We start from the raw sequence: 21,823 nt of genomic DNA, 5'->3' as shown, positions 1-21,823 counted from the left end.
TTGCCAACCATTTGCATTGTTTTTCGCGAACAGATGCTGCATCGCAGTTGTTGTTGCCGTGACGTAACGGCCGGCAACGCAACAAAATGAAATCGAATTTATTTATGGCTCGCAAGTCAATTGATTTTAATTGCCGCCGCGGTATAAGGTAAAAATAAGTGTTTATTAAGCATAAAGTGCTGTGCTGGCGACAAATCGATAACTGCGCGGTTATTGGTAATGCTGATCATTCGGTCTTGAGTGTTCAACACGTGTGTAGGGTGTCCGCAGAACCATTAAACCGACCCACCTTGAATTGTTTGTATATGACTTTCAAACAAAAAACGCTAGTGTCATAGACCGCATAATAAACTTGCAATTATCTAAGAGCGATTTCTGTGTAAATACAAGGCGGGCACTTGGAAGTGATAACTCTGGATCCGCGTAGTCTACAGATTAGATTGAGCCCACTGTGACGACCATGGCCTGATACACCAGATTGCCCGTAAATCTAGGCCGTATATTGGGCTTCACCTGTCCACCTGTCCAGATGCAGAAAACCAGCTAACGACATCCGATTCGAGAGCTGTACGTAAGATCTCGTGGCGTTACATCACGCTACGTTGCACATTACGTCAGTGACCGTTACACAAGTGGAAAGATGAAGGAGTGGCTAAAGATATCCTGCCTGCTTTGCGTCTTTGGCTTCATCCGCGAGATCCGTCCATCAGAGCCCTACGTCACGGAGTACCTGCTGGGGCCTTGGCGGAATATCTCGGAGACACAGGTGAGTAGACTATTTCATATTATTCATTCCTTATAATATCCATTTTTATTCCAGCTAACGCACGATGTCTATCCAGTGGGCACCTATTCCTACCTGGTGCAGTTGGTCTTTGTTTTTCTGATAACAGACTTCCTGAGGTAACTATATACCATGATCATGCAAAGGTCTGTTCCATTGGTTTCCATTTCAAATTATGAAGTAGAGGGTTTTCTTGAATATATACATTAAACTTTATTATAATTTATATAATAAAATGTCTATTTAACATTTCCTAATCTAAAGAATAATTAAAAAGAGTATTTATTCAAATTCCTTTCTTAAGGCAACAATCTAATCCAAATTAAAAGAGATTATAACTGTAGCCAGTAATTTGACCTATTACAAAGTCAAACTTCGGACTTTGCTCGCCCGAAATTCAGTCATTTTGGTCAGCAAAATGTTCTTGATATGTGAAACCCATTCCAGTGATTTGCAATAAAAGGAAAATTATGATATTGCTAAAACAGCAAATTTTAACTATAAAATTTCTTACTTAATAGGTACAAGCCTCTGATCATCACTGTTGGAGCCACTGGTGTGATAATATGGAGTATGCTCATCTGGACGACCAGTCTGCTGTCTCTGCAGATCCTAGAGTTCTTCTACGGCACCTATATGGCCGCCGAGGTGGCCTACTATACGTACATCTACGCAAAGGTGGACAAGAAGTACTATCCTCGAGTAACCTCACACACCCGAGCGGCCATGTTTGCTGGCAAACTGGTATCCGGGATCACTTCGCAACTGATGATCAACCTGGAGCTGATGAACTACAAGGAGCTCAACTATATAACGCTGGCCAGTAAGTATTTAAATTAAATATTGCAAAATTTAAAATGATTTACATGTGATTTATTTCATTTACAGCTCAAATAATTGCCATGATTTGGGCTTTTGGCCTGCCCGGGGTGGAGAAGAGTCTTTATTTCCATCGGGAGCAGTTGCCCAGTCGAGATCCGCAGACTCAGTTGCCCGGAGAAGGCAACCTGGAGGTGGAGGCATATCAGGAGAGTACTCCAAAACAGCCCCATGCACTGGGTCTGCTGTGGCTTCACTTCCGCAATGCCTACACCAATCCGCGTGTCATTCAATGGAGTCTGTGGTACGCCATCGGACTGGCTGGTTACCTGCAGGTCACCTACTACGTGCAAGTTCTGTGGAAGGTGATCGAACCGGAGCCGCTGATTGCCTGGAATGGAGCAGTGGATGCTGTCCTGACGGCACTGGCTGCTTTGTGTGCCCTGGCTGCCGGCTATCTGCACACTGAGCGTCTTAGGCCAAGAACTTCTCTGCTAACCCTGGCCCTTTTGTCCGCCGTGGAGGGCGGCTGTGTGCTGATCTGCTGCTGGACGGAGGACATATACTGGTCCTATGCAGGATTCGTTCTCTTTGGCGCCCTCTACGGCTTTACCATCACGGTGGCCAGGTAAAGAGCTTGATTTCCCAAAGATCATCATATTAATAACTAATTTTAAATCTTTTCAGTGCTGAGGTGGCCAGAAATCTACAGGAGGAAAGCTACGGCTTGGTCTTTGGGGTCAATACGTTTGTTGCCCTCGTTTTCCAATCGCTCTTAACCATAATCGTTGTCACGGATACGGGCTTTGAGCTCGACGCTGTGGGTCAGTACACGGTCTATGCGTTTTATTTTATTGGCGTCGCCGTTCTGTATTTAATATCCGTGCTGGTTGAGTGCCTCATCTTTCGCGACACTAAGAGCGAGAAATTGGAAAATTCTCTGGATTGATTCCCGATGCATTTGGAAAGTACTTAAATTCGCCTGCTGGCAAGCTCAAGAACGTTACTTAAGAAAGACAAGTTCCTATGGATGAAATACGATTAGATGGTATTATCACGATGGCTGTTTATATTCCCAGAATACATAAGCCATTTATTTATCTGCAGCATGTTGCCGATTTCTTAGTATTTAGTGCATATTTCCATTTATAGAGCACACAATCAGTCTCAAGAGGGGTGAAATAAAGTTACCGAGCTTTTTTAAAATCACTCTGCTTTTCACTAATAGACCTTGTCGATTATCGCACTTAATTACGGGTAATTTATATGGGAAAGATGGATGGGAACGCTGATAACTAATAGCATTTTAATCAAAACAATTACACCATAAAAAAATTGGCATAGAAAAGCAAATATTGTTACATTAATTTGGCGTAGATAAGATAAATACTAAATAAATTCTTTCCAAAGTATTTAATTGAAATTAATTGGTTTAAATTAATATCGCAATCCTAATTATAGACTCTATAAAATTAAATGAAAATGTAATGTTAGTCTTAAATCAATACCTTAATATCATTACTACCTGTGGTTTACTTTAGATACAACCGGTATTAAATTTTAACTTTTTGTTTGTTTTTTTTTGGGTGTAGTGGTTTTATTTCTAAACCGGCTCTTGCTCAAACATTTGAATGAACGAATTGGTAATACACCCGAAACGGTTTCTTTTCCATTTATAAACAGGCTATCGCTGATTATTAACCCATTAGTGTTGATATTTTGCATTAATAGATTACACAAGCACACATAAACAAAACGAGTCTTTAAGACTCTGTGAGAATTTCACTGCAGATACATTTAAGTGCCACGTTAATGGGCTAATTAGCTGATAATTTGTATGGCCAACTTGGAGTGGGAACTGCATGGGTAGAGAGCAAGTCAATCAAGATCGTGACCATGCTCTATGTAAGCGGAAACTTCCCGGACTTCCCAGCACATCTAACCCCCCGATCCGCTGCCTGCACTAAATCAGAGAACACTTGGATCGTAAATCGCGAATGGCCCACTGATTAAAAGCGTCGAAGGGTAAATCTCTATACTCGGGCCTAGCCTACACTAACCCCTCGGAAGAATGTGCTATTATTATAATAGCTGGTCGAAGCTCCACGGTGCCAGACACACATATAGCCAGTGCGATCGTTGGTTAGCGTAAATATCGCGATTAGATTTAAGCCGACAGCCGTAACGGGATGGAGTCTTGGCTAAAGATATCGTGTTTGCTCTGCATTTTCGGCTTCCTCAGGGAGCTGAGGCCCTCGGAGCCGTATCATGCTGAGATCCTGATGGGCGAGTGGTATCATGTCACCCAGGACGAGGTCAATCGAAAGGTTTATCCCGTGGGAACCTACTCCTACCTGGCGCTTCTAATCTTTGTCTTCCTTATAACGGATTTGCTCAGGTATATATAGTACCTATAGTACCCTTAATATAATCTTTATTGACTACCATAACCGTCTAATTGTGCTGTAGATACAAACCCGTGATCATCGCCAACGCAATTACTGGAATAAGCATCTGGGGAACTCTGATATGGACAAGCACTTTGGGCGGCCTTCAGGCGGTGGAGGTGTTCTATGGCTTTTACCAGGCTGCCGAGGTGGCCTACTACTCGTACATCTATGCCAAGGTGGACAAACAGTACTATCCCCGGGTGACCTCGCATACTCGGGCAGCAATGTTTGTGGGCAAACTGGTGGCCGGTCTTCTGGCGCAACTGGTGATCGGCATGCAGTGGATGAACTACAAGCAGCTGTTCTACATCTCCGTGAGCTGTGGGTTCCCAGTAATCTAAGAGATTGTATAGTCAATCAATTAAGAACCCGCTTTCCCACAGCTCAAGTTGCGGCGCTTCTATGGGCCTTCAGTTTGCCAAAGGTGGAAAAAAGTGTGTACTTCCACAATCGAACCGAAGCTATACAAGTTGCTGGCAAATCGGATGGAGGAGGTCTAGAGAAGGGATCAGGGGATACCGATGGGAAAGAAACGGAACCGAAGACAGTCCCGAGTCCTAGTAAGAAGGTCCCAGCTTGGCAGCTTCTCTGGTCGCATTTTCGTAGTGCCTATACTAATCACTTGGTGATTCAATGGAGCTTATGGTATGCTATAAGTCTGTCGGGATTTCTACAAATCACCACCTATATGCAGGTGGTTTGGAAGTCCTTCGCAAATGAACCAACAGTGAGTTAAATATCAGGACTATGAAAAGAGTATAGGTGTAGACTTTCACGATCAGTTATTCACTTTTCAGTGAATGAATGAATAAATTCATTATGTTTAATTGTTAATTTGAACAAATTATGATCTGAAAAGCACTTTTTGGTACCTAAAATAAGGAATAAATACATAATTATGTAATATAATTATTACAGATTGCTTGGAACGGAGCTGTGGACGTTGCCCTGACACTTCTGAGTGCTGTCTTTGCCCTTCTTGCAGGATACTTCCATGCTGGACGTTTGAGCACCAGGAGCAGCCTGCTTTCAATGGCTCTACTGTCTATCCTTGAGGGTGGTTGTGTGCTCCTTTCCTGCTGGACCGTTAATATATACCTATCCTACCTTGGCTATGTGCTTTACGGAGGATTATTCGCCTTTACCATAACAGTGGCCAGGTTAAGAATCCTAATTAATCTTCTTTAGATACAATATTACAAGTGCCAAATATATTTCAGTTCTGAATTGGCCAGCAGCTTGGTGGAGGATAGTTTCGCCCTGGTTTTCGGTTTCAATACTTTTTTGGGCCTCATCCTTCAATGCATCTTGACATTTGTGGTTGTCTCGGAGAAGGTCAATTTAAATCTGGATGTTTTCCAGCAGTTTACAGTCTATGCCATATACTTTATAGTTATTGGAGTAGTCTATTCAATGGCTGTTCTACTTCACTACATATGGTCATGCTCGAAAAGATCAAAATCCATTCAAGTTTCTTATTAAGGAACTTTATACTACTCTTATGTTCAAATAATTGGTTAATGTGAAAGTGTTCAATTTCGGTTAAAGCATAAATAAAAAACAAAAATAAATATACCAAATTAAGATATAAATTTCTGTAGACTTTTAGTTCTCAAATATGATTTTAAATGTCCCTTAATAAGCAACGTTTCCAAAATATAACAGATTGATTTCGTGAACATTGCGTTGTACACTTTATTTATAGGTATCAAACGATTTTACAATAGTTCGAAAAATTATTATGAATTAATTTCTATCAGAGTGTACCATGTACATACTTTATATGGCCACTAAAAACTTAATAAACTAGTCAAACATAATTGATAGTGAATGAAGCCATTCTTAATTCAACATTCGATAATCAGAGCATGACTTAAATCTATAGCTAGGCTAGCAGAACTCGGTCTGATCCCCGCCATTGCGAAGGACCGCCGAAACGCGCCACGTCATCGACTCGTAGAGCATTTCGATCTTGTCCACCATGTCCTGATCGCTGTGCCAAACGTCATACAAGACAGCTCGGAACTCGCCAACATTCTTGGGAGCCTGGTTCTGGATCCTCGGCTGGATGATGGCCATCAGTTGCTCGAGAAGATTGAGGTCACTGCACACCGAACCCTCGGGACCCATCAGAGTGTCCAAGAAGATCTCCTTTGGCGGTGAGGATTCGTCATCGAACTTAAGATCGTCCATGTTGAAGATGTTGCGCCAGTCGCGCACTGTCCAATCCTGGTGGGCGGTGGCCCAGGCCAACCTCTTACGTTTGGCTTCATCGCTTAGGCCGTTCGCTTCCTTTGCTGGAGACCGACTCGTTTGCTGGCCATTCTTGGAGCGTATTTCGCTGATCCTGCGCTGCAAGGTCCTGCGGCTGACCTCTATGCCGTGCAGGGCCAGTTCCCGCTGCACATCGATGGAGGTGTAGTGCGGATTATTGGCCAGCATCTGCTCGACAAGCTGACGGTTCTCCAGGATCTTGGGTCGGCCCACCTCGCGCTTCTTCTCCTCCTCCTGAACAACCACCGGCTCAGCTTTAGTTGGCTTCGGTCTCTGCGGCAATCGCAGCGTGGCCGTCTTGCCCTCGAGCAGCTCACACTCCCGGATGCAGCTCACCACGCTCTCCACGTCGCACTCCAGGATCTGGGCTATCTCTTCGCAGCTATTCGAGCCCCTCAGGGCCTTCACAATACTTTTAACTTCGGGAGCCAGTACCATTTCGATAGATGCTTCTTTGTCGTACGAGTTTCACAACGCAAATGCTAGGGTTTGGAATCCCTATCAAGGGTTTTATGCACCGGACAGGTAAAAGTTAGTGTCCCGATTTTGGCGATAGTCTGGTCGTTAGTTTTATGGCGAGCAAGCTGTAATTACCGGGATTACGGCGTCATTCCAGGTAAATTACTTCAGACGGCGTCCGTTTTCAACGTTGGCGGCCATTCCGTTATTCGCATTGACAGGGATGCCAACCCTTACGATAGCTATTTTAAGGGAGGTATTTTCAAATCTTCCGATCAGCTGTTAGGGAAATGCCAACACTAGAATATAACCTCTGAACCTATTCAGTTAATCCTGTACTGTGGTGTTAGCAAATAGAATTTATACATCTCTTAACTGATATTTGCAGTTAAGTTTTGTATATATATTTAGCCTTTCATAACATCTATCGAACTAAAAACCCTTAATACAATATTTAGGACCCAAGTTTTGAGTCAAAAACGGTTAAAAAATTGAAAGACTCAAAGGAAAACCATTTGTACTCGAAAAGGATTATAGAACCGAGTCATATTTACAGTTTTGTGAAAATGATCATGATTAAAAATATATCGTAATTCCCAAAACTAGTTTCAATTCAAAGTGGCATTTAAAATGAACTAGTTTTAACAAAAACAAACAGTGATTTCATAGAACTTAAATTCCCATAAAAATACCGGCATGTTCTGAACCATTAATTCCATCTAAAATAGAAACCTGTGTGAAACCCATTTATCTTCCTAACCAATTACCAAGACAGTCGTAATTAAGTACGTTTGCTTTGTTTTAAACATGCAATTTAATAGTTGATTTCCTTTGATGCTTTGTAGAATTACAAAAATAAATATAAAAACTTGTACATATGAAAGTGTTAGTTACCTCTACAGTAGGAAATGCAGTACACCTTTTCTCGAACTGTTAGAAATATATATGCCAGATGTTTAGTTGCTTGTCTTTTATGCTGTTTTTGTTTTTTGTTTCTTGTTTTACATCACCGTTTTCGGGAGCGAAAGCGATTTGTGAAACTATGTTCAACTAAACATATATACTGGAGAGGTGCACAGTGATTTGGAATTACAAATACCATAAAGATCAAATTTTGAGTACGCTTAAGCTCGCTAGAGTGGCTCAGCCTTCGAGGCGGCTGATTGAACTGATAGATATTAAAGCACATAATCGGGGGAAAGGCAACCGAATAAGCCACTAATCCTATGTGGCGATGGGGACCGTAGCAGAGTGATCGGAATCGTATAATTAAATAAATAACGCTAAAGTACGCCTAATTGGTTTAGATCCATGTGCTAGGTTTTGATTTGTGTGTGTCTGTTTTCGTTTCTCCATCGCTTTTGAGTGTTTTTTGTGTGGGAGTGTGGGATTGGAGCTGGAACTGGAGCTGGGGGAATCGACAGCGTGGGACGGGCTGCCCGTAGTTAGTCATCCAGGTCGATGTCGGAGTCATCCGAGTCGTAGCCGCCGCGTATTGTCTTCTGTGGGCGGTTGATGAATGGCTTGCGCTTCACATCTGGGGGCTGCATCAGATCGCCCTTGTATTCGATGGCTCCCGAGTGGGCGATGCGCCACTCCAGCATCTCGGTGGCGAAGTCGTCGCAGTTGCCCAGATCGGAGAAGCCGACAATGAAGTCCTTGGTCTTGCTGTCCTTCACCAGGGCGATGGTGGGTATCACCTTGATGCGCAGCCGCTGGGTGAGGAAGGGTGACTTCTCGGCGTTCACCTTGCAGAACTTGGCCTCCACGTGCTTGGCGGCCAGGATTTTCAGATGCATATCCACGATCTTGCAGCGCTCGGTGCTGTCGCGGTAAAAGTGACACACAATGTTGGGCGACTTTTTCGACATCTCAAAGAACTCCTTTTCGTCGGCCAGCTCGGTGTAGGTGCCGTGGCCCTAGAATAGAAGAAGATTGAAATTCATAGTTAGGGGAAGTCTTTAAAAAAGGGTATGTTTTCGTATTCCTGATATTGGTTTTTATCTTTTGAAACCTTAGGTTAAGTGGTTTAAAAGTACATATTTTCTTAACTTATATCTCAAAACCATCTAATTTCATTTGAAAACGGTAACATTTAAGTCTTATTGGACTTTAAAAAACATTAAAATTGGTACATTATAAGTTTAAGTTTAGTAGTATCAAACTTTATAAAACTGACTACATTATTGAAACGAAATCTGCCAATAAACAATTCTATTTAACGTAAAATTCTTATCTCAAGAACCATTTGGCTCTGAGTCTCAAAGAAAAATCTCGAAGATGATCGATTTGTCTAGACCTGTGACCTTCTGACAGGTCCACCCTAGTAAGTACCACCTACGTTTCTGAGCCACTCCTGCTTCTTGTTGTTCAGGTCCTTCATCTCGCGAAGGCGCTGCTCCCTCAGAGTTTTCAAATCATCCGAGTCGAGGTTGTCCAGGCGGTCCAGCTGTTGGTCCAGCTGCTGCTCGATGGTCTTGGCCGCCGTGAACAGTTGGTTCTCCAGGAGATGTGCCATGTTGTGCTCCTCTGCGTTTCTCTCTGTTTCTCCGTTTATTCGCACTCTGCGTGTGGTGTGTTCGTGTTCGTGTTGGCGTCGATGCGAGTGTGTGCGTGTGGATCCGGCACAAATGGAAAGGCGTAGTCATGGAGCCGCAGATGCGTCATGTTTGATGGAAAATGCAGTTAAGTAAGCATTGTTATTGGAAAATGGGTGCGCCCCTCGGTCCAAGTGGCCACAAATCGATTATTCGGAGAGTACTCACGCTGGTTTTTCACTTATTTCATTGATTTTACAGCTCAAAAGTTTATTTAGCAGTTGGAGTCGGTGTGACCGTGGGACCTTGATTGGGAAATACAGAGCTGCCTGAGTAAATACGGCTCTTAACTTTTTTGAATTCAAAAAAATACCAAGGGAAGTGCTATGGTGGTTGTGGTCTAGGGAAAACTTAGAGATGGCGAAAACATCGATTAATTCCCATTGCTACATCCGTCATCTTTGCAGTGCATTAACAGCTATGTTAAGAAAATCGCAACATTTTTGTAAATAGCGATATATCACGTGAAAAATATATCATGAAATATATATTTTTATTCTCAAAATATCGATATATTGATATATTTCAAATCCTTAACTTGAGGGAAGTAGTATTTTTTGTCTCCCTCTTTTATTAATACTTACGTTGCTCTACGTTTCACTTACGTTCTAGCAGTTACGTCACAGCGGCTCAAAAATAGCTATATATAGGGACGAAAAACATCACGGTGTAAATATTTATTTGAATTCAAAAAATCCCTCCCTCTTACGTTTTCTGGGACTTACGACAACTCCGCCAAAATAGCGATATATCAGGGGGAAAAATATCACGATATAAATGTTTATTTTTATTCAAAAATATCGATATATTGATACTTTGATATATTTCCACATCCCTAGCGTTGGTTTTAATTTGTTTGTGTCGGCGGCGTCGGTTTAAAAATCAAAGTACTTTTTGTCGTGGAAAACTGCTGCTGAAGTGATTGCTGTGCTGGAAAAACTCGAACAAAAGAGGTGGGTGTGCCGACGCTAATATTAAGTTACCAAAATGTGAAAATGTGCTTCCTTTGCGAGGAACAATCGCGCATCCTTTTTGTTGCGGTAGGATAGTGAAGCCTAGGTGTACACAATTTTTTGCGCGTACATAGGGCAATAATTTCCGAGTTGCGGAGAGTGTGCGAAATATAAAGAAGCAGGCAGTAGAAAGAGAAGTTTAGGAAACCCGCTAAGGATATTTTATGGTCTAGAAGACCACGAGTTCAATACTTTTTCTTTCCCTTGCCAAATGCATTATCGCCAATTGAGGCTGTAGCGCCGCCATTTTAAAAAACGAACTCGGTATCTGAGCCTCCGACAATTGCCTGGTACAGTGGTGGCAAAGAATAGTGAACAGCGTTGAACCTGAAGAGTAGCTGATATTCCTTGCAACTAAAAAAACGTGTTCGCATATTGTCTAAAATTGCCATGATTTTTTATTAGCCAACATATATGTATATGTTCAGTCATAATTTATATCATAAGAATCTTTTACGAAAATGTGTTATAAATGTCAAACAAATGTGAAAGTTTTAAAAACTACTCTTAAATTAAAAATCACTAATATTAGAGCCTGACTTCTATTACAATCTTTTAACGCAAAAATATAAATTCTTATTTTAAAAGTTCCTTGATTTCTTTGTTCCAGAGCCCTGTTCAATATTTTGGCGCGCATTGTAAGCCGCCTTAAAACCCACACAGACATATCGACTGCGCACATGTGTGTGATTTTGCTTTTTTATATTCCTTGGTTTGTGTTTATGTTTTTGCTGATCCGATCGCAACTCGTTGAAATTGATTAACTAGACTTGGAGCAGAACCTCCATTAACCACTCGACCATATAAACGGGCATTTATGCTCGTCTTGTTGCCGAGTTTAATCAACTCCGCGAATTGGGTATCAAAACAAACGGCGAAAAGGGCACTACCATCACAATAATGAATAACGATTCCCCCATCAAAGAGGGCTTGGCTAAAAATACATGCATGCACACATACCAACCCACACAAACACTCATTTTTGCAGTCTTTCGCTGCAATTGTGTTCATTATTTTTGATTTTTCGCAGCATCGTTCGTTGTCCGCGATTTTCAGCACTCGCATTTCCACTTTCTAAAAAGAAAACCGCAGTGCAATGCAATTTCTTTCTAAACGACGTCCCCTTACCTTTCCCATCGCGCCTACTAACTGAATGCACCTGGGGTGCAACTAGTTTTGATACCCTCACAAAGCGTATAGTCCAACTAGTATTTAACATTTCTAAACATATAATTTAATAAAACAGTTCGATTTATTATTAGTGTTCAAGGAACCACATATAAATTACTCCATTTTGATAGATAGTATAAGATATCTATGATTAAATGTTCTGATTTTTAATATCTAGAAAAATAATATATTTCTTATATCATTTTATTAACTAGAACAAAACATCTACAATAGTTGTGAATCCTGTTGTCCAAATCATCAGTTTCCAACATTACTTTAATAACAAGGCCTTTTCTTTTAGGTAAAGTAAGATCTAGTGCCTGCACAAACCCCTTATATCCTTCTTTGACTAATCTTTTTCCTAACCTACATTTCTAATGTAATGAAGTATAGTAAATTATAAATTTTAAAAATTTGTAATTTATCAAAAATGATTAACTTCCTTGTTAGAGTCTTTCCCAGTTCGGTTCATCACCATTTCCGATTCCGCATTTATCTGGCATCGAGCTGTCTGTGCAGTATAGGTCGGCCTACGACAAGAAATTTTCCCTCTTGGTATTTCTACGACTGTGTTTTTGTACTATTTCTTCAGTTCTGCCATTCTTACCCTTTAGAATTATTTTACTTGCAAGGCAAGCTAAAAAAACGAACAAAAACCTTGTTTGTTTGCTTTAGCTTTGCGTGTTGGTCAATATTTGTTAAGTTTGTGTCTCACTTTGTTTTGAATGCATTTAATAGAACGGAAGCCAGTTAAAAATATTGGGGGAGCGAAAATCACTCAGGCGGAAGAAAAAACATTGTCTGTGAAGAGGGGAAAACTAAAAATACCCACCCCAAAATGCAAATGCAAATGGAATATTTTACCGAGTATTTCCCCGAATTTAGACATTTCGAGGTATATGTTAGCATATGTCCCCAGGTGATTGCTTACTCCCGGTAATTAACGCATCCTAATCTCTGCACATATGTCCGTCATAAATGGCAGCTGCCTCTACAGGTAAATTTTGAATTTTTCCTTCAGCTGATCAATATTCCGTGTACCTGCCCTGATCCTGAAACCGTAGCTCTGCTATTTAAAACAATGCAGGGTAAAAATCCTCTCAAGTTAAGATTCAGACTCGAAACTGTCAAGACGTGCTAAGTAAATCCCAAATATATAACGCCAAGCGTTGCCCAACATTGAGAAAAAAAGTCGGGGACTTATTGTGATTAAAAAATTCTCAAGCTGAACAGCAAAACTGTGGTAAGTGGGTGGGGGTATTGATTACAGACCCGGTTCTCGAGAGGAATGTGGTGTAAACAAACCGCAAATCAATCCGTGTTTAGTTTTCGTTTTCATTTTCACTGCACTTGAAGTGCAAGCAGTCTGAAATCAACGAATAAATCATTCCCCTTGCTTGTGTCCCTTGCAGAGATCGTGAAACACGTAGAAGGAAACCCAACCAATGTTAAGCAAGATGGCTAGCAACACAACTGGAGGAGGAGCTGGTTCCGGAGGCACTGGCACGGGACGTCGTCTACCGCTCTCGCTAAGCGGCGGCACCAGTGTGTCCCGCCTGCAGCAGTCATCTGGCAGCAACGGCCGGTCAAATAGCCCCCAGAACGGCAATAAAAAAATTACAGAGTCATTTGTATCTGTGAAAAGGACAAACCAAATACGTACCTCGTCCACCAGCTCATCTTCGTCGGGCGGAGCCAGCCAGAATGGTGTCGGCAAGTCTTCCAATGGCAAGGAAAAGCCTCAGAACGGAAGCTCCTCGAGCAGGGATCAGAAATCTAAGGACAAGGTGCCGGAAAAGAAGGAAAAGGAGGTGGAGGCCGAGAAGAAGGATAAGGAGGTGGAGGCCGAGAAGAAGGATAAGGAGGTGGCAGCCGAAAAGAAAGACCAGGAGCTAGCTGAGAACAAGGAGGTGGCAGCTGAAAAGGAGATTAAAGAAGTTCTGATTGAAAAGAAGGAAGGCAAAGAAGAGACCAAGAAGGAAGCTACCACCGCAGAGATTACCACAACTGCACCTCAACCAGATGTTGTAGTCCTCGACGATGTCATTGACATTACCCCAGAACTCAGCACGCCAAGCAAGGATCGGAAATCCACTCGCAAGTCGGGAAACCAACAAAAGTCTCCCATCAGCAAGTCGATCCACGCTTCGCCATCCCAGAATAAGGAAACCGTTGAAGTTCCATCTACATGTGCTGGCTCACTGACTCCACAGGAGGATGTGGACATGGAACCGCTCCAAGTGGATGCCTCCCCGATACGCAGCGTCCACGGTAATTTGAATGCCCTACCGGCGGCCACATCCACACCCGGACGCAGTCTCTTCAGCTTCCGCGGCAGCAGCAAGCAGAGCACCGAGGTAGATCTAGCTACCCAGACTTCTGGCTCACCGGCAGGAACTCCGGCCCGCACCTTTGCCCAGATCAGCGGCAGACGCAGCATACGACCCATCGATTCGCTGACACCCTCCAAAGTGGGCACCTACCGGAGTGGCAACAGCGACTTGGACACCTCGAGTTGCACAAATGCTAGCATGAACGCTACCGTGGGATCGGAGATCCCCAACAGCTCGACCTTCTCGTTCTCGTTCTTTGGCCGTGGTCGCAAACGCGACCGCACTCCCCCACCACTTTCGGCGTCTCAGTCGACTAATGATCTGGGACAAGACGTGGAAATGTCGCCGCCAAAGCGCGCCCGATTCGATTTGTTCAGCCTGAATCTGGCCTCGCCCTTCAGTATGCTGCGCTCGAGGTTCTCCAAAACCACAATCAGTTCTCCTGCCCGTTTGCGTCTGGATCTGAACGGTTCCGGCGTGGAGGAGCAACAGGCACACACGTCTTCGAGCAGCGTGCCGGAAGAAGTTGAGGTAGAGGAGGAGCAGCCCACCGAGGATGTGACCGTGGGCCAGGAGGCCGGTCTGGAGACGCCCAAGAAGGGCGGCTCGCCCAATAAGGAAATCCCCGCCGAGAAGGATGTCGAGGGCAAGAACGCCGATGGCAAGGATGTCGATGAGACAACCGACGGGGAAAACATTCCTCCCGCCATTGAGGTCGGTGATGCGGCCGGAGCCGAGGCCAAATCCCGCTGCTCAATTATGTAATAGGACAAACAAACCCTTCCCTTAGCTGATAAGTTTATGTTTCCCTCGTAAAATATGTGTTAAGACGTAAAGTTATATGTTTAGAGAAACTGCCGTCACAAACTTTGATATCCAGGCTTGGATTGGTATTTTGCAACAAGAAAACCTTTACCAGGCCTCAGGACCTAACCAACAAGGCAGAGATTCCTTGCTGATTGGCTTCTCCATGCGAATTCGCAAGTCGCAGTCAACCACCGACGAATCAAATGATCGGTACTCAGCCAAAATGGGTACCCAAACCGAACATATTTGTAGCAATCAGTATAAGAAATTTTATATGCAACAACATATTTGTGAAAGTCTGTAATTTTCTTTTAGTTTCATTTGATTTCGTTTTAAATATCCAAAAAAAGATACGCAAAAAGATTTTTGATTTGTAAAAATGTAAAGCGTGTTTTACGAATAAAGTACATTATAAAAGAAACAGGAATGATTTTACTTGTTTTGTCGGGTTATAGAACTTTTATTCTTTGGTAAACTGCATTAACCGCTTTTTAAGCACTAAATAACTGCAAACAGATCATCACCGAGAGCTCAATTTGTATGTGGTACTGATTTTAACATAAGCATGTCCTACAATGCACCACTGCTCAAAAACTGGCAGACATTGAGCATCTTTCAAGCGCTTTTTTAAGTACGAATGGAGGTGAATGGTGGAACTGCAGGGTAGTTATAAAAATATTGGGAATCGAGTTGCACAAACATCACTCTGGAAAAAATTGAAGCACGCTTTTGGAAGATTTCCCACTAACGAAAGGGCACACCTACACAATTACTACTGATAACGGACGCAATATTATAAAAGCCATTGAAGAACTACATGCACCGGCCGAAAACGAAGAGGAGCACATCGAAATTTTAGATGAATAAAATATATTTTACCTATCTTCTTACTTTAAAAATGAGAAATACAAAAAACTTGGACAAGTACAGGTACAAAGACCAACCGAACTCTGCAATAATCTTTGAGTTTTCGTTTAGTGGTCAAAACATTAAATATTTATGCAATATGAATATTTTATATAGCCGCAAGCGAAGCTAGGATTGATATGTGACATTTCTGATAGCCACATTTATTTTCACTTTTCACCCGAGTGGCGAAATTTATTTAACATATTCGATCATAGATCCAGCCCGTTTTAAACTATTTCTTGGATATCCCAATAACGGAGATGTACATAAAATTGTAGTGCAATATCTTTGTAACTCTTTTGATTAAAAAAAAAGTCCAGGCTAATTTTCATTTTTGACACATTTTCATAAAAAGCAAAAAAAAATCTTATCCCAGACTTTTTTGAATAAAAGTCACAAATATGTCTTTTGAATGATCATTTGAAATAAAAATCACAAATAATTTTTAAGCTTGATTTTTATAATTAAAATTTGAAAACTGTAAAACAAATCAGCATTAGTGCTTTACTGTGATTTATTGGTTTCATATAATTATTATTTACGGTCCCTGGGGAAAACTAAAAATATGGAATATTTTACCGAGTATTTTCCCGAATTTAGACATTTCGAGGTAAAAGTTAGCACCCAGGTGATTGCTTGCTCCCGGTAATTAACGCATCCCAATCTCAGCACATATGTCCGTCATAAATGGCAGCTGCCTCAGCAGGTAGATTGTCAACATTCCTTCAGCTGATCAGTATTCCGTGTACCTGTACTTATCTTGAACCTTTAGCTCTAGCTACTTAAGACGGGGCAGGCTAAAAATCCTCTCAAATTAAGATTTAGACTCGAAACTGTCAAGACCTGCCTAGCAAATCCCAAATAAAAAACGCCAAGCGTTGCCCAGGCTATCACCCTAGCATCGAGAAATAAATCTGGTACTTACTGTGATTAAAAAATTGTCAAGCTGAACAGTAAAACAGTAGTAAGTGTGTGGTGTTTTGGTTACAGTGCCGGTTCTCGAGAGGAATGTGGTGTAAACAAACCGCAAATCAATTCGTGTTTAGTTTTTGTTATCATTTTCACTGCACTTGAAGTGCAAGCAGTCCGTAATCAACGAATAAATCATTTATTTACCTTGTTTGCGCCTCTTGCAGAGATCGTGCAAGGAAACTCAATCCATGTTAAGCAAGATGGCTAGCATCACAACTGGAGAATTATCTGATTCCGGAAGCACTGGCTCGGGACGTCGTCTTCCGCTCCCCCTGAGCATAAAGGAAGTGGAAGCTACAACGGAGGACCCAGAAGCTCCAGCCAAAAAGAAAGAAGTCCAAGAGACCAAGAAGGAAGCTACCGCTGAATTTATAACTCCCGGTCGTCAACCAGATGCTGACGTCGCCGACGGTGTCGTTGATATTATCACAGAACTTGGCACACCAACTAAGGATCGCAAATGCACTCGCAAGTCGGGAAGCCAACAAAAGTCTCCCATCAGCAAGTCGATCCACGCTTCGCCATCCCAGAATAAGGAAACCGAAGCAGTTCCATCTACATCTGCTGGCTCTTTGACTCCACAGGCGGATGTGGACATGGAACCGCTTCAAGTGGATGCCTCCCCGATACGCAACGTTCATGGGAATTTGAATGTCTTACCGGCGGCCACATCCACGCCCGGACGCAGTCTCTTTAGCTTCCGCGGCAGCAGCAAGCAGACCACCGAGGTGGATCTAACCGCCCAGACATCTGGCTCTCCGGCAGGAACTCCGGCCCGCACCTTTGCCCAGATCAGCGGCAGGCGCAGCATACGACCCATCGATTCGCTGACACCCTCCAAAGTGGGCACCTACAGGAGTGGCAACAGCGACCTGGACACCTCGAGTTGCTCAAATGCCAGCATGAACGCTACCTTGGGATCGGAGATTCCCAACAGCTCGAACTTTTCGTTCTCATTCTTTGGCCGTGGTCGTAAACGCGACCGTACTCCCCCACCACTTTCGGCGTCTCAGTCGACTAATGATCTGGGACAAGACGTGGAAATGTCGCCGCCAAAACGCGCCCGATTCGATTTGTTCAGCCTGAACCTGGCCTCGCCCTTCAGTATGTTGCGCTCGAGGTTCTCCAAGACTTCAATTAGTTCTCCTGCCCGTCTGCGTCTGGATCTGAACGGTTCCGGCGTGGAGGAGCAACTGGCACACACGTCTTCGAGCAGCGTACCGGAAGAAGTTGAGCTGGAGGAGGAGCAACGGCCCACCGAGAATGTGACCGTGGAGCAGGAGGCCGGTCTGGAGACGCCCACGGAGGGCGGCTCGACCAATAATGAAATCCCCGCCGAGAGGAATGTCGAGGGTAGGAACGTCGATGGCAGAGATGTTGATGATACATCCGACGGGGAGAACATTTCCCCCGATGTTGAGGTCGACGATGTGGCCGGAGCCGAGGCCAAATCCCGCTGCTCAATTATGTAATAGGACAAACAAACCCTTCCATTAGCTGATAAGTTTACGATTTTTTTGTGAAATTTATGTTTAGAGGAAAATAACTGCCGTCACGAACTTTGATAGCCAGGCCTGGATTGGTATTTTTTCAACAAGAAAACCTTTACCAGGCCTCAGGACCTAACCAACAAGGCAGAGATTCCTTGCTGATTGGCTTCTCCATGCTAATTCGCAAGTCGCAGTCAACCACCGACAAATCTTACGATTGGTACCCAGACAAAGTGGGTACCCAAAACCATCAGAATAGGAAATTTTATAAGCAACAATATAATTGTTTACGTCTGTAATTTTTTTTTAATCAAGAGAAGAAACGCAAACCGCTTTTTGATTTGTAAAAATGTATCACATTGTTCAAAAATAAACTAATGTTAAAAAACACGAATTTTTAACTTATTTTGTGGGCTCTACAACTTTTGAACTTTTTTAATAACTTGATAGGTTCACTTTTGAAAGAATATTTAAGCCACCTAAAATTTAAATTTATCTTGTTCCCAATAAAAGCTGAATAAATATGGAACAAATCAATTTTTACAAATCGTCAAGAACTAAAGACCATATAATAGTTCTAACATTCAAAATATTTGAGTAATTTGAATTTGGCGGCTACTTACAGTGTTAGAAAGTGAAATTAGGAAGGGAATTCTGGGGCAGCAGTGCTGGAAAGCGTCCCAAAACGGTCAGTATTTTCCGTATTTCGCAACGCTCCAAGCTGTCGATAGTTATCTTTTCTATATTAAAGGTATCGATAGTTAAAAATAAGACAGATTTCTCGGATAAAATGAGGTATCAATACCAACGAAAAAATTACCGATACCGTTGAACATCTGCTCTCTCTTCGAAATCTTCTATCTCCCTTTTTTCTCATTTTACTGACAGTTACGGTGGCTTACGTTCGCTGACACTTACGGTGGCCTACGTTGGCTTACGTTTACTGACACTACGTTCACTGACACTTACGTTTGCCCAACCAATTCTTAACTATCGATAGCTAAAAAAAAGAGATTTCTCGGATTAGATGAGGTACCAACGAAAAAATTATTAGTCAAGTGCCCCCGCAGAGAAGTAGAGCCAGCCAACAGCCCGCAGAACAGTCCTGTCCAGTCGGGTCCACTCCACGCCAGTCGAGAGCCAGCGGAGCAGCCAGGGAATCCGGGAGCGCAGAAGGCAGAAGGAGGAGGTGGAGGAGAGCCAAGAGCCACGAAGTGGGAAGTGGGAAGAAGCAACTAGATAGCCATCATGTCCTGGACGGAGAAAGTCGACCCCGAGCTGATCTTCACCAAGCAGGAGCGCATCGGCAAGGGCTCCTTCGGCGAGGTGTTCAAGGGCATCGACAATCGCACCCAGCAGGTGGTGGCCATCAAGATCATCGATCTGGAGGAGGCCGAGGATGAGATCGACGACATTCAGCAGGAGATCATGGTGCTGTCGCAGTGCGACTCGCCGTACGTGACCAAGTACTATGGCAGCTTCCTCAAGGGCACCAAGCTGTGGATCATCATGGAGTACCTGGGCGGTGGATCCGCCCTGGACCTGATGAAGGCCGGCTCCTTCGAGGAGATGCACATCGGCATCATATTGCGCGAGGTGCTCAAGGGCCTGGATTACCTGCACTCGGAGCGCAAGCTGCATCGCGACATCAAGGCGGCCAATGTGCTGTTGAGCGAGCAGGGCGACGTCAAGCTGGCGGACTTTGGAGTCGCCGGCCAGCTGACCAACACCACATCCAAGAGGAACACCTTCGTGGGCACACCCTTTTGGATGGCGCCCGAGGTGATCAAACAGTCGCAGTACGATGCCAAGGCGGACATCTGGTCGCTGGGCATTACGGCCATCGAGCTGGCCAAAGGCGAGCCGCCCAATTCGGAGCTGCATCCGATGCGCGTGCTCTTCCTCATCCCCAAGAACAATCCGCCCCAGCTGACGGGAAACTACACCAAGTCGTTTAAGGACTTCGTGGAGGCCTGTCTGAACAAGGATCCGGAGAACAGGCCCACGGCCAAGGAGCTGCTCAAGTACCCGTTCATCAAGAAGGCCAAGAAGAACGCCTACCTAATCGACCTGATCGATCGCTTCAAGAAGTGGAAGTTGTCCAAGGGAGACGAGAGTGAGACGGAGTCGGAGAACTCGGACTCGGATTCGGACGCCAAGCAGGGTGGCAGCAGCCAGGACGAGCCCTGGATCATGACCGTCAAGGGACTGCACATCAACAGTGCCCCGCGGGCGGGCGTCAACAGTTTTCAGCTGCAGGAGCACGAGCTGACCATGCAGAAGCTGATGCAGACCACACACTCGCCAGCCGGCGGCGGCGGTGGTGGTGGTGGTCAGGCCCAGCCTGCCGCATCCGCATCAGCGTCCTCTGTGTCCGCCGTGGCGGCGTCAGCTTCCTCCGTGTCCGTCATCACAGCCAGCGAGGCTGTTTCATCCGCATCCGCCCTGCCCCCCCAGAACAGCCACGTCCATAGCCACAACAACATCAACAACAATAACATCAGCAACTTGAGCAACAAGCACGCTACCAGCACCATGCTGAATGCAGCTCCACCGCCGAGCAGCGTCACCAGCTCCTCGTCGGCCAACGAGCTGCAGCAGAAGCGTTCCAGCTCCAAGCCAGAGCTGCGCCAGTCGCGTTCCTCCGCCCCCCTGGATCAGGTCGAGGATCGCCGCGCCTCCCTGGGCCTGCCCCTGCAGTCTTCGCTACCGACCTCGTCGCCGGCCGAGCAACAGCAGCAGCGTCGCAGCAGCCAACGTGAATCATTCCATGCAACAAACGCCGCACTGGCCGCCAGCAGCAGCAGCGGCAGCAGTAGCAACAACCACAGCCACAGCCACGAGGAGCATGTGGCCACCAACCATGCCAGCCATGTCAAGCACACTGGGGCGGGACAACGCCTAGTCCAGACGAACAGCGCCTGTCTGAACAACTTCCTCTTCCCCGTGCTGACCGACATCCAGCGGAAGTACTCCGGCGGTGGATCCGGAGGCGGCGGCGGCGGATCTGGAGGACGCAACCTGGGAGTGGGCAGCGACATTGGCGACCTGAAGTCCGTGTTCGAACTGGCCGAACGCTCCAGCCCGGGAGTGAGCGACCTGTTTATGAAGGAGCTTATCCACATGCTCGTGCCTGGTTACTCGGAGACGCGCATCAATACGATCATGGACCGCGCCATACGCAACCGCAAGTAGCTGGCGCCGTAGACGTAGCCAATTCTGATTCCAAGCAAACCTACTTTACTATATACACAACATTATTAACGAGACCGAGACAAACAACAAAAGAAACAAGAAACTGAAACGCTGGAGCGAAACATATTCCGACATTTAGTGGCCAACGGAGGAGCGGGAGCGATGTACATGTATTTCAATTGAACAGTTATTTAAGCATACAATATGTATTCGTTTGTTTATCTGCAATATTAATCTAATGTAAAACATATATAACTTCAGAATAAAAAACCCACAAAAATCAATGTTTGAATTTGCCGCGCTGATGGGGACTGGGCACCACTGCCAAGGAGATTGATCTGGCAACGCAGGTTGGAAAAGATAAGTTAGCGAGGACATCCTCAATAACACAGTTACCTTAGCGAGGACACCCTCCTAACATTCGCGTGGAATCGTACTTTAGCGCAGATTTGACCTGATTTTTTGTTTCTTTTTTTGCTGACACTTACGGGCTGCAATGACAAAGGGGTCAAGGGTTATTCTCCAGAAATGGTAAGTACTTTTATACGTCC

The 21,823-nt window shown here is 44.3% G+C and overlaps 7 protein-coding genes across 8 annotated transcripts; 5 read left to right on the top strand and 2 right to left on the bottom strand.

Moving 5' to 3' along the window:
• Window positions 1-42: 42 nt before the first annotated feature.
• Window positions 43-2,809, top strand: LOC119563050 (thiamine transporter 1). The gene is made up of 5 exons (XM_037876258.1): window positions 43-766; window positions 821-903; window positions 1,306-1,607; window positions 1,673-2,231; window positions 2,291-2,809. Exons 1-5 carry the CDS (start codon window positions 641-643, stop codon window positions 2,550-2,552), a joined length of 1,332 nt encoding a protein of 443 aa, XP_037732186.1. The 5' UTR covers window positions 43-640; the 3' UTR covers window positions 2,553-2,809.
• An 869-nt stretch (window positions 2,810-3,678) lies between these two features.
• On the top strand, window positions 3,679-5,643 carry LOC119563049 (thiamine transporter 2). The gene is made up of 5 exons (XM_037876257.1): window positions 3,679-4,001; window positions 4,073-4,374; window positions 4,437-4,780; window positions 4,972-5,213; window positions 5,274-5,643. The coding sequence occupies exons 1-5, from the start codon at window positions 3,793-3,795 to the stop codon at window positions 5,533-5,535; spliced, it is 1,359 nt and encodes a 452-aa protein (XP_037732185.1). The 5' UTR covers window positions 3,679-3,792; the 3' UTR covers window positions 5,536-5,643.
• Window positions 5,644-5,817: 174 nt separating this feature from the next.
• On the bottom strand, window positions 5,818-7,185 carry LOC119563052. Its single transcript, XM_037876260.1, has one exon. The coding sequence runs from the start codon at window positions 6,763-6,765 to the stop codon at window positions 5,944-5,946; it is 822 nt and encodes a 273-aa protein (XP_037732188.1). The 5' UTR covers window positions 6,766-7,185; the 3' UTR covers window positions 5,818-5,943.
• A 382-nt stretch (window positions 7,186-7,567) lies between these two features.
• On the bottom strand, window positions 7,568-9,685 carry LOC119563053 (thioredoxin domain-containing protein 9). Its single transcript, XM_037876261.1, has 3 exons — window positions 9,552-9,685; window positions 9,128-9,350; window positions 7,568-8,705 (listed from the first exon to the last, which is right to left on the bottom strand). The coding sequence occupies exons 2-3, from the start codon at window positions 9,302-9,304 to the stop codon at window positions 8,232-8,234; spliced, it is 651 nt and encodes a 216-aa protein (XP_037732189.1). The 5' UTR covers window positions 9,305-9,350; window positions 9,552-9,685; the 3' UTR covers window positions 7,568-8,231.
• A 522-nt stretch (window positions 9,686-10,207) lies between these two features.
• Window positions 10,208-15,133, top strand: LOC119556227. 2 transcript variants are annotated; one of them, XM_037868245.1, is made up of 2 exons: window positions 10,208-10,336; window positions 12,979-15,133. In XM_037868245.1, the coding sequence occupies exon 2, from the start codon at window positions 13,012-13,014 to the stop codon at window positions 14,662-14,664; it is 1,653 nt and encodes a 550-aa protein (XP_037724173.1). In that variant the 5' UTR covers window positions 10,208-10,336; window positions 12,979-13,011; the 3' UTR covers window positions 14,665-15,133. The 2 variants fall into 2 exon arrangements, with proteins under 2 accessions (XP_037724173.1, XP_037724184.1); XM_037868256.1 differs by lacking the exon at window positions 10,208-10,336 and adding an exon at window positions 12,545-12,563.
• A 1,463-nt stretch (window positions 15,134-16,596) lies between these two features.
• LOC119556235 lies at window positions 16,597-18,467 on the top strand. The gene is made up of 2 exons (XM_037868270.1): window positions 16,597-16,630; window positions 16,752-18,467. Exon 2 carries the CDS (start codon window positions 16,776-16,778, stop codon window positions 18,057-18,059), a length of 1,284 nt encoding a protein of 427 aa, XP_037724198.1. The 5' UTR covers window positions 16,597-16,630; window positions 16,752-16,775; the 3' UTR covers window positions 18,060-18,467.
• A 582-nt stretch (window positions 18,468-19,049) lies between these two features.
• LOC119562891 (serine/threonine-protein kinase 25) lies at window positions 19,050-21,542 on the top strand. The gene has a single exon (XM_037876008.1). The coding sequence runs from the start codon at window positions 19,326-19,328 to the stop codon at window positions 21,270-21,272; it is 1,947 nt and encodes a 648-aa protein (XP_037731936.1). The 5' UTR covers window positions 19,050-19,325; the 3' UTR covers window positions 21,273-21,542.
• Window positions 21,543-21,823: the final 281 nt, after the last annotated feature.

This window comes from Drosophila subpulchrella, chromosome 3R (assembly GCF_014743375.2).
Source record: "Drosophila subpulchrella strain 33 F10 #4 breed RU33 chromosome 3R, RU_Dsub_v1.1 Primary Assembly, whole genome shotgun sequence".
NCBI lineage: Eukaryota > Metazoa > Arthropoda > Insecta > Diptera > Drosophilidae > Drosophila > Drosophila subpulchrella.
Note: the sequence above shows the minus strand (reverse complement) of the source record. Positions and strands in the feature narration are given on the sequence as shown.